Source organism: Artibeus jamaicensis, unplaced genomic scaffold (assembly GCF_021234435.1).
Source record: "Artibeus jamaicensis isolate MK-2021 breed Jamaican fruit bat unplaced genomic scaffold, CSHL_Jam_final scaffold_537, whole genome shotgun sequence".
NCBI lineage: Eukaryota > Metazoa > Chordata > Mammalia > Chiroptera > Phyllostomidae > Artibeus > Artibeus jamaicensis.
The window spans coordinates 43,091,268-43,106,981 of NW_026522047.1; the positions used below are offsets into that span (position 1 = coordinate 43,091,268).

General features: G+C 48.3%; 1 protein-coding gene across 5 annotated transcripts in view; it reads right to left on the bottom strand.

Moving 5' to 3' along the window:
- RFX2 (regulatory factor X2) overlaps positions 1-15,714 on the bottom strand; it is an 82,246-nt gene that overhangs the window by 37,787 nt on the left and 28,745 nt on the right. For 4 of the 5 annotated variants that reach the window (XM_053658545.1, XM_037165298.2, XM_053658544.1 and 1 more), the window contains exon 2: positions 1,647-1,759. The exons of the other annotated variant lie outside the window; for it this stretch is intronic. In XM_053658545.1, the coding sequence (XP_053514520.1) occupies positions 1,647-1,751 (105 nt within the window). In that variant the 5' untranslated portion in view covers positions 1,752-1,759. The remainder of the gene's footprint in view (positions 1-1,646; positions 1,760-15,714) is intronic. 5 annotated transcript variants of the gene reach the window in all.

Here is a 15,714-nt window from a genome sequence, read left to right on the forward strand (position 1 = left end):
CAGCCATTTGACCATTTAAGTTTTACTTGAGTCAGCTCTGGCTGGTGTGGCTCAGTGGACTGAATGCCGGCCTGTGAACTGAAAGGTCACCGGTTCCATTCCCAGTCAGGGCACATGCCTGGGTTGAGGGCCAGGTCCCCAGTAGGGAGTGCGTGAGAGGCAAATGGTCTGTGTTTCTCTCACACATTGATGTTTCTCTCTCTCTATCTCCCTTCCCCTCTCTCTGAAAATAAATAAATAAAATCTTTTGAAAAATAATCACTTGACCAGTCAGGGCACATGCCTGGGATGCAGGCCAGTTCTCAGCAGGGGGATGCATGAGAGGCAACCATACACTGATATGTCTCTCCCTCTTTCCCTCCCTTCCCCTCTAAAGATAAATAAATAAAATCTTCTTTAAAATCACTGATTTAAATAAACTGTAAAATTCAGTTCTGCAGGTGCACCAGCCACATTTCCAGTGCCAGAGCCACGTGGAGCTGGCGGCAGAACAGACTGCGTGCCAGGAAGTTCTGTTCGGTGGCTCAGGAGGGGCTGAGAGAGGGAGCAGTGCCCCAGGGGAACGGAGCTGCAAGGATTCCTCTTTCTGGCAAGGAACTGGTCAGGACGCCCAGGGTGCGCATTATGCAGGGGACACGATGCGGCCGGCCGTGGGCAGGAGAGCTGGAGGGAAGGACATTCCCTGCATAGGCTTGGGGAGGCTCAGCTGGAGCAGCTGATGGTGCGCCTGGGGATGGGAGGGGAGGGGTAAAGCGTGAGGCTGTTGCCATTGAGACTGTGGTGGGGGGTCCTGGGTGCGTCTCTAGCAAGGACAGAAGCCCTAGAACCTGGGAGAGACACGATGGCTGTGGCAGAATCCATTTCGGCCACCCCCACACTCCTCAGGCAACCATCAACCTGTTCTCTGCACCTATGAGCTTAATGAGCGGTTTTTACATATAAATAAGGTCCTTTGGTCTTTGTCTTTCTCTGTCTGACTTGTCTCATTTAGCATAACCCCCTGGGTCCTCCATGTCCTTGCAAAAGGCAGGGTTTGAGTCTTCTCCGTGGCGGGAGTGGTGCTGCATGTGTCTGGCGCCGCCTCTTCCTCACCGGGTCTTGGTGGAGGGGCACCGCGGCTGCTTCCACATCTTGGCTACTGTACGTGAAGCTGCAGTGAATGAGGGGCCGCCGAGATCTTTTTGAGTTACTGTTTTTGTTTTGAAAGAGGCTTAATGTAAAAATTATATCGCCACAAATTTTAAATATATTCATTGATGCTAGATTCAATTCTGAACCAAATGCTTAGAATTTTCACTTTTGCCTTACTCAAAAAGTCATTCTGTGTATAAAAGGGTCATTCTCAAGGTAGAAGAAAACTTCCCTTAAAAGAAAAGAATAAGTGAAGTCAGATGTGGGGGTGTAGGGCTTTCTTTTTATTTTTTATCACTGATTCCTTGGTGGGACCTTTTGAACAAACAGACAAAAAGCCAAATATCCTGACGGGGGAGAGAGAGAAGTTGCGGCTATTTCATTGACTGTGGCCTTGGGGCTTGGAAGGCAGATCAGGAGAACACAAGTAACTCCCTGCTGATTCAAGTGCTTTTCCAAACCACAGTGGACAAGGCTGCACTGGCTGTAATGGTCTTTCTGGGCCGGTCCGTTACCTGTGGGGAGGCTGGCACGGGCTGGGCCACAGGTGTCTGGGCGGCCGATGAGGAACACAGAGCCACAGAAGCTGGCGAGTCCGCTGCTCCCTCTGAACTCTGCATGCTCAGTTCTGAAGAGAGGCGGAGAGAGGGTGAGTGGGCAGGGCTGCAGTCCCGAAGTCCACAGGGGCAACTTCAGGGGCCGACAGGACAGGTGAGCAGGAATTCCCTACAGCCTTCCAGGTCCAGGGCAGGGACCCAACTACTTGTCCCTGTTCCAGGCTGATGAGGCTGGACTATTTTCAGGGCTCATGAAACTGTTTACACATTTACCCAGCAAGTCTCAAGCTCCTGCTGCACGCCTTCTGTTTGGGGAGCTCGGCAAGTGCACTCCCCTCGTGCAGGGTCTCCCCCTGTCAGCACTGAGGCACTGGCCATTCCCTGGGCGGGAGTTCTGGGCACAGGGGGCTGCTGAGTAGTACTCCTGGCCCCCACCCTCTAGATGCTGAGAGTACCCCCTCTGCAAGTCAGGACAACCAAAAATGTCTTCAGAGACTGTCTAGTGTCCCCTGGGGGCAAAGTCGCCCCCCAGCAGAGAACAAATAACCTAGGAGGGAAAACGTGATATACAGCGAGAGTAAAGAAGCACTTTCTCCTGGGCTGGATAAAAGTCCTCAAGAATTTCAGCAGTAAGTCAAAATTGCCTTCTGCCCCTAGCGATCTTTGCCCAGGAGAAAGCAGAAGAGTATATTTCCTTGTGGCCAGATGTATATATCTTTCTAACAGGTAGTTTTAGAATTCTCTACAAAAAGACTCATTTAATATTGGAATGATATGGTAAATGATACAAAACCATTTTTTTTTTAAAAAAAGAGATTTTATTTATTTTTAGAGAGAGGGAATGGGAGAGAGAAGGTGAAGGAGAGAAATATTGATGTGCAAGAGACACATGGATTGGTTGCCTCTTGCACGTTCCCCAACTGGCAACCTGGCCCGACCGGAAACCCATGCACATGCCCTGCCCGGGTATTGAACCAGCAACCTTTCAGCTGACAGGCTGGTGCTCGATCCCCTGAGCCACACCAGCCACGGTGAAAACCATTCTACAAAATGCTGAAAGTCAAACTGTACTCACTTTAATTTGCAGGATGATGCCCAACCAGCTGAGCCACACCACTCAGGACTTGTACTCACTTTAAAACAAACCACTGGCTGCCCGAAGCATCTGAGAGGCAGTAAATACACACACTGCAGAGAGGAGGTGGCCTTGTGGTCGGACACACCCACCCCTGCCCTGTCCCCGGCTCTGAGCAGGTCACCCCCAGGAATGGAGTGTCTGGGCTCCTGCCTCACAGGGAGGGCTGACTGGAGCGGCACACGACACAGAGCCGGAGCCTTCGCATATGCTTCTCCATCACCCCAGGAGTCCCCACCTGCAAGAATGAGTGAAGAACTTTTTCTAAAGCATTTTTTTTAATGTCGAGAAAAACTAGTAACAGAATAAAATAATTTGCCTAAGGGAAGCAGAAAGGGGGGTGTGTTTGAACCTGAATGTGTTTGTATAATCTCATCTTTATTTACAGGGACTGTTCCATTTACAGGGACTTCCTCCAGTCCCCTTCCCAAATGCCTTTGGTACCAGTGAGAGCCACCTGATCCGTGGTCTGTGTGATTATTTTCGTTCCCTGGGGGCCTGACTCAGTTCTCACCACTAGATGTCCCCAGCGTCCCGTCGTAACTGGTAACTCATGTGGAGGAGGAAATTCTGAGTCTTCTTTCAGTCCCCTATTACCTCGGTCTCCAACTCTCTCTGCCTTCCTGACAGAAATGATCTTTGGAATATTCTGTTGGGAACTGTTTAATTGAGGCCTCTTATTTAGAGTTTTCCCTAACATTTAAATCAATCATTTGCACACTATTGCTGCTGTGTTTGCATTTGGAGCCAAGAAGCGGGCAACTCCAGTAACACTAGGAGGAAATAAGTGGACTAAACTCTTTGTGAAAAGAATCCACTAGCAATAAAGAGAGAAAGCTGACTTCACTGAGACCAGTGCTTTATCCACAGGCAGAAACCCCTTTGCTCCGAAGGCAGAAACCCCTTTGCTCCGAAGTCCAAGTCTTTTTTTTATTATTTAAGATTTTATTTATTTATCTTTAGAGGGGAAGGGAAGGAGAGAGGAAGAGAAACATCAATGTATGGTTGCCTTTCATGCATCCCCTGCTGGGAATTGGCCTGCAGGGAACTGGTCTGCAACCCAGGCATGTGCCCTGACTGGGAATCGAACCGCGATTGTCTGGTTCGCAGGCCTGTGCTCAATCCACTGAGCTACACCAGCCAGGGCTCGAAGTCCAAGTCTTGCTGAAGCAAGGAGAGCTGTGAGAGCCTTGGGATAGTGAGTCCATTCTTGCCTTACTATGGGGACAACACCTTCCAGAAAACAGGTTATTCCATGTTACAAGTTTTTTTCTTTTTTAAGAAAGGGGAAGGAAGGGAGAAAGAGAGGGAGAAAAACACCAGTTGCCTCTACCGCAACCCAGGCAAGTGCCCTGACCAGGAATCAAACCAGCGAGCCTTTGCTTTGTAGGATAGAGCCCAACCAACTGAGCCACTCGGGTCAGGACTCCATGCCACGTGGAGTTTTCCTGTTAACAAGTTCCCTGGTTTAAGACACAGTTTTCCATGCACTGTCTGAGTTTATTGCACCGCTCAGCTTGTACTGTTTAGAGCAGGGACAGTACACATTTTCTGTGGGGGACAGACTTTCGGTCAGCCCCTACTGCAATGACTAGACATTGCGTCACTGCACAACGGCGGCGTTTGCTCGCGTGCGAATGAGTGATCTTGACTGTTCTTTTTTTATTTTTAAAAAATATGTTTATTGATGTTAGAGAGGGATAGAGGGGGAGAAAAATCAATGTGAGAGAGGAACAAAAGGAAGTTCTTTAGGATGGAGGGAAATGACGCCAGATGGTAAACTTGGATCTAATTTAGCATCTAGTTTAGCAAAGAAGGAGTAATGATTATTTGAAATGATAAATATGGGGGGTAATGATAAAAGACAGTATATTTTTATTTTTTCTTTTAATTCCTTTAAAAGTCTAATGAAGAAAGCTGGAGTGGCTATAATTATCAGACAAAATAGATTTCAAGAGAAGGAATATTTCTAAAAATAATGAGAGACATTTCATCATTATGATATGATCAACTTATCAGGATGACAGAATCATTATAGAAGTGTGTACATCACATAAAACAGCTTCAAAATACATGAAGAAAAAAACCAACGGTACTAACTAACTAACTAACTAACTAATCACAGTTGGAGATTTTAAACACCCTTTTCTCAGGAATTCGATAGAAACTAAACAAAACATCAGTAAGGATACAGAATATCTCAATGACACTGCCAGACACATCGATCTAAAGGGCATTTATTGAACACAAATAGCAAACCCTGTACATTCCTTTCAAATGTACATGAAATAGTCACTAAGCAGGTCGTATTACTGGCCATTAAGTAAATACATTTCAAAAAACTAAAATTATACAGAACATGTATGTATTTTGATCACTGAACATATAGATCAGTAATATATCTAGAAAAATGCCAAACATTTAGAAAATGTAAAATGTATTTCTAAAATAACCCAAAGGTCAAAAATAAAATGTGAGAGAAATGAGAGAATATTCTGAACTAAACTTTGATGGGTACACCCCACGTCAGAAACTGTGGGATGCATCCAGAATAGTGTCTAGAAGGAAATGATTAGCTTTATAGGCTTATACTGGGAAGACTTAAAATCAGTCATTTATGTTATCAACCTCAGGAAGCCCTAAAAAGATGAGCAAGTCAAACTTTAGTGGAAAAAAGCAAATAATTAAGATAAAATAATGAAATAAAAAGCTCCAAGTAGAGAAAATGAACAAAAACAAAATTTCTTCAAAATTGAAATTTCTTCCAAAAAGAAATGAATGATCTAGCCACAAAAAGACATGATGGAAACATAAATGCATATTACCAATTCGAGGTAAATGTATACATACAGTATAATTCCAACTATTTGACATTCTGGAAAAGAAGAAAACTATGGGGACAGTCAAAAGAGCAGTGGTTTTCAGGAGCTTAGGGGAAGGAACAATGAACAGGTGGAACAAGAGCATATTTAGGGCAGTGAACATACTCTGCCGTGCAGTGTGCCTTTGTCCAGACCCACCGAAAGCACAGCACTGAGACTGAACCCTAACGTGAAGTGTGAACTTGGGTGATGGAGATGTGCCAGGCTTCGTAAGCTGTAACAAATGCACCGCTCTGGTGGGGGATGTGGACAGTGAGGGAGGCTGTGCATGCGTGAGGGCAGAAGGTACATGGGAAATTTCTGTGCCTTTCTCTCAGTTTTGCTATGAACCTACATAAAACTGCTATTAAAAATCTTAGAGAAAAGCCCTGGGTGGTGTAGCTCAGTGGACTGAGCACAGACTGCGAACCAAAGGGTCGCCAGTTTGATTCCCAGTCAGGGCACATGCTTGGCTTGTGGGCCACGTCCCCAGTGGGGGCCACGTGATAGTCACCACACACTGATGTTTCTCTCCCTTTCTTTCTCCATTCCTTCCCCTCTCTCTAAAAATAAATAAATAAAATCTTAAAAACAATAAACAAAATATTATATACAAAATTAGGGAATAAAATTTAAAAATATTTTAAAAACCCCCAAAAATCTCTTTAAAAAACTGGTAAGACCAAAGGGAAAAAAAACATGAATTGCCAATATCAGTGATGAAAGAAACAAAATATACCCACTACAAATCTTACAGAAATCAAAATGATAATAAAAAGCTATTATGAACAACTTTAGCCAGTAAATTCAACAACGTGGATCAAATAAACTTTTTCTGAAAAAGACAACATGCTAAAAATAATACAAGATGAAATAAAAAAAAGTGAATGTCATATCTTTAAAAAAAACCCCTAAATTATGTTCAAAAACCTCTCTATAAATTCAAGGCACAGACAGTTTCACTGGTAAATCCTATCAACTACCAAAAAAAAATTTTGTACACAAATTCCATCAGGAAATAGAGAAAGAAACACCTCATAAATCACTTTATGAGGTCAGCAAAACCCTGTACCAAAACTTGATAAACATATTACAAGAACAGTATTTAGATCAGTATCTCTCATAAATATTTTCACAAAAATCATAACAAAATAAATATAATCCAGCAATATGTAACCAATATGGCCAATACTTACACTGTCATTTGATTTTTAACAAAGATGTCAAGGCAATTCAATAGAGGAAGCAAAGTTGTTTAAATAAGTGGCATATTCACATGATGGGAAGAAAAGCCACTTCAATTCCTACCTCACACCATACACAAAAATGATTTCAAACTGAAACACAGACTTACACATAAAAGCTAAAACTGTAAAACTTCTAAGAGAAAACATAGGGATGTAGGGCAAGATTTCTCAAACAAGATGCAGATATCATAAATATAAAAGAAAAACAATAAATTAGATTCACCCAAATGTAAAACTTGTGTTCGTTGGAAGACTTCATTAAGAACACAAATAGGCCCTGGCTGGTGTAGCTCAGTGGATTGAGTGTGGGCCTGTGAACCAAACAACTGCGGTTTGATTCTCAGTCAGGGCACATGCCTGGGCTGCAGGCCAGTTCCCAGCAGGGGACGCACAAGAAGCAACCATACACTGATATTTCTCTCCCTCTCTCCTTCCCTTCCCCTCTAAAGATAAATAAATAAACTTTTTTTTAAAAAAAGAACACAAATAGATGAGCCACAATCTGCAAGCAAATATTTGCAAAATGTGTATCTGACACAGGGCTTTTATCCATGATCCCAAAAGCTCCTGCAATTCAACAGGAAAACAGATAAACTAATGGGCAAAAGACTTGAACAGGTACTTCATAAAGATAACACGGATGCTCAAAATGTATACGAACTAGTATTTGAAGCTGTGAGTCACTAGGGAAATGCAAATTAAGACACACTGAGATCCTGCCAAACGCGGACTAGAATGGCTAAAATAAAATCTGACCATAACTGATGGGAGCATGTGGAGGAATAGTAACTCTCACACACGTGTGGGGATAGAAAAGGGTACAATCACGTTGGAAAAAAGGTTTGACAATTTTCTAGAAAGTTAAACCTACTCTTTAACCTGGAATTCTTCTCCTAGGTACTTATCCAAAATACATAGAAATACATGTCTTCAAAACACTTGTATGAGCGTGTTCACAGCAGCTTCATTCACAATCGCCAAAAAGCAGGAATAACGTAACCCAAGGGTCTGTCATCGGGAGGATGGACGAGAAACTAGACAGTGGTAAGTTAAAAATGCATATGGTAACTTCTAAAACAACCACTAAAAAAGTATGGATATAGCTAACAAAGCTAATAGGGAAATATTAGTCATTAATACAAAGGGTTGAACTCATATAAGCAACACATGGGTGAATCTCACAGTCATTATGCTGAGTGACAGAAGCTAGACCCAAGGCACAGAGTGCAGCGTGGAGCACATGAATCTCAGGTCTAATACACTCGGAACCATGAGCGGCAGGGATGACTGGCAAGGGACAGACGGGAGCTGCCCAGGAAGGTGGATGGACACATTCTCTGTGATGAGAGGGTGTATGTTACATGAAATAGCCAAATATTAGATGCCAAGGTTTGTGCATTTACTGTGTGTAAAAGTTAACCTAAAAAATCCAGTAAAGATACAATAACAAAGTGGAGACTGGGAAGCGGTCCAAGAAAGACAGAAGGGCGATCACCGTAGAGGCCAGTGATGGCTACACAGCCTTCGCTAGCCTGTGTGTTGACTTTGTTAACATTTGGAATTTCTGTTATAAAAAGTGAAACAAAAAACTGATCCAGCTATTAGCTTTCAGCCCCAAAGAATAAGTGCCAGCATGTCACTGATCTGCCATGCTGGCAGCCCTTGAAGAGCAGGAGTTCGCGCTCCTTCCAGAAGGGCTGAGGCTGGATCCGAGCGACCCCTCCACCTGGCAGAAGAGGCAGCAGCAGGGGAAGGGAGGCGGCTGGCCCCACATTCAACATGAAGTTCGGGAATCCCCCTTTCCCACTCTGCTGTGCCAGCCTCCTTTGTGACCAAGGTTACCCCAGAAGCAGTCTCATAGGCATGAGTGCCGGTCTCCACTTCTCTGAACTTGAACTTGCGAAAAGATCTGGGAACCATTCAGTTTCTATCTCTGTCCTCTCTCCCATTTTTCTTCCCAAAGCAGGGCCCTGAGTGTGGCCTCAGGACAGCCAGCAGAAAGGAGAAGGGACTCCAACTCCACCAGGCCTGGCCAGGCTGGCCCGAAGTGCCCAGGGGCTCAGAAACACGCCTGGTGTGTTTATAAGCCGAGCACTTTCCATCTGTCATCTGCTCCAAGATAAGGGCAGACTGGAAACATAAGTGGGAAAGCGCAGCGTCATTGCTGCCACTTCCTCTCCTGGCAGCATCAGCGTATGGAAGGCACATCTGACCTTCTGGAGATGCTGCCAGGAACACCCACCGGTGAGGCTACATGCTGAGGTTCCTGAGTGCGTGTGAGGGGGCACACGGACCCGTGGTCAGCAGCCCCGGGCTGCAGCCTCCATGAATGAATCTGCCCGGACACAAAGGGAAGAAACTTCTGTTTACAGGAAAATACTCTGGTTACCTAGTAACCGGTAATGACAAAAAAGGAAATGCAGGAAATGCTGAGGGCAATTTCTGGGCCTGCTTTTGGCCTGACACTGACTCACCAGGACCTGAAACAATCTCCTTTCATTCCTGTTCATCCATATGCCAAGCTGAGGGATCACCTGCCTCGCAGAAGTCGGATAGATATTTAGAAAACATTGGTCATCTTCGGGTAATTAGGAAAGAGCACACGGACGTTTTTAGTTCCTGTCGTTCCTATTGGCTTTGGGGAGACACAGCCTCTCGTACTTGGAGGAGAGACGTGGGTCTCCTCAGGCCATCAGTTCATGCTCTCCTGGTACTTGGTAGCATCTGGATGGCACCAGGGATCATTTTCCCCAAGAAAGCAATTAATTTCTTCCATATGAACAAGAAGCAACAAGTCCAGAACACTGTCAAGAGTTCTTTCCAACTCCGGGCTCTGCCTGACGGTGTTATAGCAGAAAAATCAAGTCCATTCCTTCTCCTGACCCACTGCGATCTGAGTCCAGGTTTAAGGAGTGAGGGATGCGTGGTTTGGGTTCTGTCTTCACTGCCCCTGATCGTGTGAGGCCCTGGCTCAGCCCTCGCCACAGCCCTGCTCAGCTCCAGGTGCTGAGAGGAGACTCGCATGTCTGAGGAACTGAGTGTCCACCACTCTTCGTTGAAAGGTGGGTGTCTTCACAGTCCGAGACGGCAGAATCCGTGTCCTTGGTCACACCTGGCTCACTCCCAGTACACCCAGCGGACACTGATGCAGGGTCATGGGCTCGGCCTGCCGACATGCTCTGTCCTGGGCACTGTGGGTGCTGAGAGGCACCCCTGGCCTCTGGGAGCGCCACCACCAACACCCTGCGTTCCGGACACTCCTAAGTGTCTCCTGGTGGGCAGGACTGCCCCAAGTGAGAGCCATTGTTCTAAACGAACGTGAGGTGTCTGAGAAATGAGCTGGATAAATGGTGCTTCAGTGCAATGAACTTGTCCACAGGTGGAGAATAACAGAGGGGGCTGCAGGGACCTGGACACGAAATCGTAGAATTCTGCCAGACAAGCAGTGTGGAGTTAGAGGGGGAAAAATGAGGGACACTTTGAAAGCCCCCCACCAAGGGGAGGGATATAAGGGGTCTATATGGTAATGGAAAAAAATACAATGAAAAATTTAAAAACAAATAAAATAATAAAAGCTCCCCAGCATTTCCAAGAGTATCAACTCCAACTTCCAGCAAGGGCGACCCGTCAGTTGGTCTTGGCCTGGAGCTTTCGGACGCCTGTCACTCCCCTGGCAATGCCTCACTTTTTTCTTTTGCAGTTTAAGGACTTTGAAGGATCAGGGCTGGCCCTGAGTTTCTCTGGAAGTATCTTCAGAGTTCAAATTCCTTTTTCTTTTGGTAAGAACTGGGCATCTGTTCCTGTTTTCTTCTCAGCAGCCAAATTTTTCCTCTTGCTGCAGCAGAGGATCAGGCCCGAGCCCTGGAAACTGGCCGTCTGTCCGACGGGCTTGAGACCGGAGGCGGCCAGGCCCCAGGCGGCCCCTGCATCGTGGCTGTCGTCCTCAGTCACCTGGGACAGCAGCCTGTCCCCCCTCCCCCGTCCTCACAGGAGCTCTCTCTTACTTCCTTCTTAGAGAGATTTGACTCTAAGGTCTGGCTACCTCATCTTGGATGTGGCCTAATTTTAGCAAGCGACAATGTCAGGGACTCAGGACAAATGGGAATTACAGAGCCTTCACCAACATTTTCACCCAGCAAATGTTTGAGGCAGGCTCCTAATAGCGGCTCTCATTAGTAAAGACTTAAGCACCATACGATTTGGTGTCCAGGAAATGAAACTCCCCCCAGGCTGGGGGTGGGTGCCTCAAAGTTCATCACATCAAAGGGAGTGAGAACTGGGTGCTGAGTGGGAGACCAACTGTCAGCTGCTGCTTTGTGCCAGGAGAGTGAGCAAGGACAGTGTCTTACACTCCCACGTGTACACACAAACAAACCACATATGTGTGCACACACACTCACACACTCAAAACACAGTGCCCACACAAATACACGCAGTGCAAACACATGCACACACAAAACACTTGCAACACACATACATGTTCACACAGAGAAGCCACACACAGACACACAAACACATACATGTATGCACATGTACAGCACAGGCTAATATGAAAAAAATGGCCACGACCACTGACATGTTCTTTCTTACACTAGACATTTTTCTATTACAGTGAATGTTGAGCAGTCCCCATAGAGAAAAATTAATGGTTCTCATGGTAAAAAGGGAAGGGAACCTATGTTTACATATTTGCACCCGTGTATATGGAGAGAATATCTTGGAATGCAGGTTTTTCTCTGTAGATAACTTCCTCATCCTGGGGTCCTGCTGTGAAACTGTGACCCTGCCACCCAGATGCTGACACAGCCTCTGCCCCCAGCTTTCAGCTCCCCACCCAGTGCACCGCCCCCGTGTCCTTTGCCCCGCCCCTGCACCCACATCCCTCCCTCTGTCCAGAGCCTGACCCTGACATCTCTACTCCTCTCGTCCCAGAACCCTCAGTCCCTGTCACATGCTGTCTGTGGCAGCTTTCCTGCTGCAGTGGCAGAGTGGGGTGGCCATGACAGGGACGGGCAAAGACTGTTCCTCTCCGGCCCTTCTTAGAGCTCTGATCCAAGTGTGGGCGTGTGTCCCACAGCCTCTGTCCCCACAGAGGATGCGCTGCTCTGGCCGACCTCTGCCTTCTGCTCCGGCCCCATTCTCGCGGCCCATATGACACGTTCTGTCACGCCATCCTGGAGGCATGTCCAATCACCCCCAAGGCTCCAGGCCTTAGTTCCTTTGCTGGCCCAGGGCCTGGGGAGAGAGCCTGTGCTCTTTTGGCATCTTTGCCTCCCTCTCGTGCTCTGCCCTCTAACAAGGGCCCCGCAGCTCTCCCCAGCCGAGGTCTTCCTGGGCAGTTTCGGGCTCATCTGAACTTGGCCTCTCCATAGTGTTTGGTGTTGTTCCTTGAGATGCTCTCCTCTCGTGTCCGGTCTCCTCTGCCCCTGCTCTGGCCCCTCTTTGTCCCACGCCCTATCGGGGCCCTCCCCTCCTCCAACTCTGTCACCCGCACTGTAACTTGCAACACCACCCACTTGCCTCACTCCAGGTTCCATTTCCAGTTGCCTCCCAGAGCTGGGTGCCTTTCGGGTGCCACAACAAATCCAAAAGGCAACTTCTTTCCCCCAAACTTGCCACTTCTCCTATACATCCTGAGCCACTGGGCTGTCAGCCATTGGGCATCTCCTTTGGCCTCGGGGCCACGTCCACCCGTGACCCTGCCTGCTGTCTCTGCTGGGCACCGCCTCTCAGGGACCGAGGGCAGTCCCTGCCCCTCGCCACACACCTGGAAGTCTGGCGCCGCCTCCCAAGTGGATACTACCAAGATGGGGCCCGGGACATCCGGAGGCCAGGGGCCTGTGGCCCTTGAGGAGGTTCGGTGTCATGCGCTGGATGCTTCCAGGCTTGCCCTTCACATTTGGGAACAGTGCAGCCTACTCTGGGCCGTCCAGACCTTCTGACCCAAAGACTGTTGATGCTCAGCCAGCCTGAGAGCCTGCTCTGCGGATTGCTTCAAAAAAAAAAGGGGACACCTCATTCTCTTCCTGCTCCCCAATCTGCCACTGAATCTTAGTTCCACCAGGGAAAAAACTTAACATCCTAGAGAAGAAACTTGACTTCCACATGCTGAGGTGAGTGTCCAGTTGAGCAGGGAGGAGGTGGGGTGGCATGGACCATTTGGACTCAGACACTGCCAAGTTCAAATCTTGGCTCTGTCACTTGCTATGGCTGTGGCCTCAGTTTCTTCATTTGCCAAAGGGAATGGGGAGGATGAAGGGGAATGAGGTCCTGGATGTGCCGTCTCAAGCCTGGGTCCCATCATGCTCCATAAATCACTACAGCTGACTTGAACAACATGGTGGGAACTGTGCGGACCCACTTATATGTGGGTTTCTTTCAATAAACATATTGGGAAACTTTTTAAGAGCGATGCAACAACTTGAACTTGCCTTGGCAGATGACCCATATGACTTTTTCCTAACATTTTATTTTTCTATCTCACTTTGTTATAAGAACAGAATATAGGAAACAGAGAACAGTGATTTCCAACCACTGTACCACGGCACACTGGTGAGCTGCAAGGGTGTTTGAACTGTGCAATGCCTGGCTGTTCTGTCAGGGGCACTCAGCTTGTCCCCTGAGACTGTCAAATGAAAAAATGACAATGGCCAACACAACAATAGCTGTCCAGGTGTGAATGAATCAAAGTTATACCTATTTTTGGTCAGAATGGCAAAAAATAGACTTTTGGTGTGCTGCAGAAGGTTATAACTAGTTTACGTGAGCTGCAAGAGGAAAGGGTGAAAATCGCTGACGCAGGACATAGGAAGTCCGCGCCGCTCCACCATCGATGTTGTCAGTAAGGCTCCCAGTCCACAGCGGGCTATCAGCAGCTCAGTTTAAGGGAAGTCAGAGTTCTGTGTGGATTTTGGACTGTGTGGGGGATGGGCACTTCTAACCCCCACGCATGACCGAGTGAAAAGGAAGACCATCACAGACAGTGGCGGTGGCGATCGACTCAGCACTGAGTGTCTGTGTGCCAGACTCTGGTCCACGTGTGTTCCACGTGTGTTCCTACTTAGTCTCAAGGAAGCTGGTCCATTGTCACCCTCGTTCTAGAAACAACGACAGACAGACTGAGGCTCTGAGAGGTCTGGCGGGGGGGCTAGAGGCCACAGATGCAGCAGGAAGGGGCAGAGCTGGATTTGCTCCAGGACCTCCTCCTTTACCAGAAGGAGGCACAAGTGTGTAAAGATCCCTGGGTCTCCTGCGGTCTGAACTACACAACCCTGCTGTCTCCCCAGAGAGAACGCAAAACAGTAACAGGAGTTCGGCGTGTGGCTTGAAGAGTCTCCGCCATTTCCGAACGGCGTTGGAGCTCTGAACGGACGACGGGACTCACCGACTGAGTTACATGAACCTGGTGGGGACTGCACATGTCCCTACCCTGCTCGGTTCTGGTTAAAATGGTACTTTATTCATTCTCGTCACTGGTAAATACCAGCTCTAACAACCATCGTCCCCGTCTCTTCCACACAGGGTTGCCCCCACAGAGTGCTATGTCGGAATGGCGACATCCTGGCTGACCCCGACCGACTGCGCACATTCAGCACCTGCTGTCGCTCTCGCCCCTGGAGTCTGGTGCCACTTGTTTTCCATGCCCCTCTCTGTCCTCTTCAAACCGGGTGAGCACATGTGCCCGGGTCCCCTCTCCACACAGGCACGCTGTGTGTGCCAGACTCTCCCCTCTGCCCGGTATACTCCCTCGCTGTCACTCTATGGAGAAAGCCAGGCTTCCTCTGATTTCCGACTGAGGCTCTAACTGGCATGCACACCCACCCTTGGCCTCCCCCAGTTCAATCCAAGTGGAACTCGATGTGCCGGGCGTGAGGCCCAGGCCTGCAGGACCCCGGGTGGGCCACTGCACTGTGCTGCCTACACCTACGAGCCTGTGTCTTTGCGGAATCAAGGGTGGCCAACATGGAGCCAGTGGTTCAGACCCAGAGTGACAAGCAGGTGGCACTCATTCTGGCATGGAGGGCCACTGGAGGTTGGACACGCCAGGACCACTGCCACAGTGGCACCTGCCAGAATGGGACTAATGTGATCCCCGTGGAGCACGGCCACAGCCAGGCTGGAGAGCACTCTGTCCCTCAAAAATCTACCTGCCTGTTACAGCTACGAACAGAAGGGCTGCTCAGGTGACAGGGGGGCAGGGAAACCCACCAGCGGCCCCAAAGCGGCTGACGCCAGGGGCGAGCAGTGATTAAAGCCCTCCGCCCGGCCAGAGGGCCTCGACGTCCAGTGCGGGGTTCCTGGCCGCAGCACTGTGGACGCAGGGCGGGGCATTCTTGGTTGTAGGGCCTTCCAGGCACTCTGGGGAGTCGGGCAGCATCCTGGTCTCTGCCAGAGACACACGCATCATCCAGCTGTGACAACCACACACATCTTGAGACATCACCCGATCTCCCTGGGAGGCAAAGTCAGCAGGGGCTGAGAGGCACTGCTGTGCCTTTCCTGGGACTTCTCATGAATTCTAACCTGCATTTTAACGCAGTTCCCAGGAGACCTGCATCACATTAGAGTTTGAGAAGCACGGCTCCGGACCGGGGTTTCTCAGCGTGGACAACGCAGACTTTGGGACCAGGTCGTTCTCTGTGGGGCCATCCAGGGCACTGTAGGGTGCCGAGCAGACCCTACCCACTTGATGCCAAGAGCTCCTTCTCTCTCCCAGTCATGACAACCACAAACGTCTCCACACATCGCCCACAAGTGTCCCCAGGGGGGCAAGGTCACCCCCA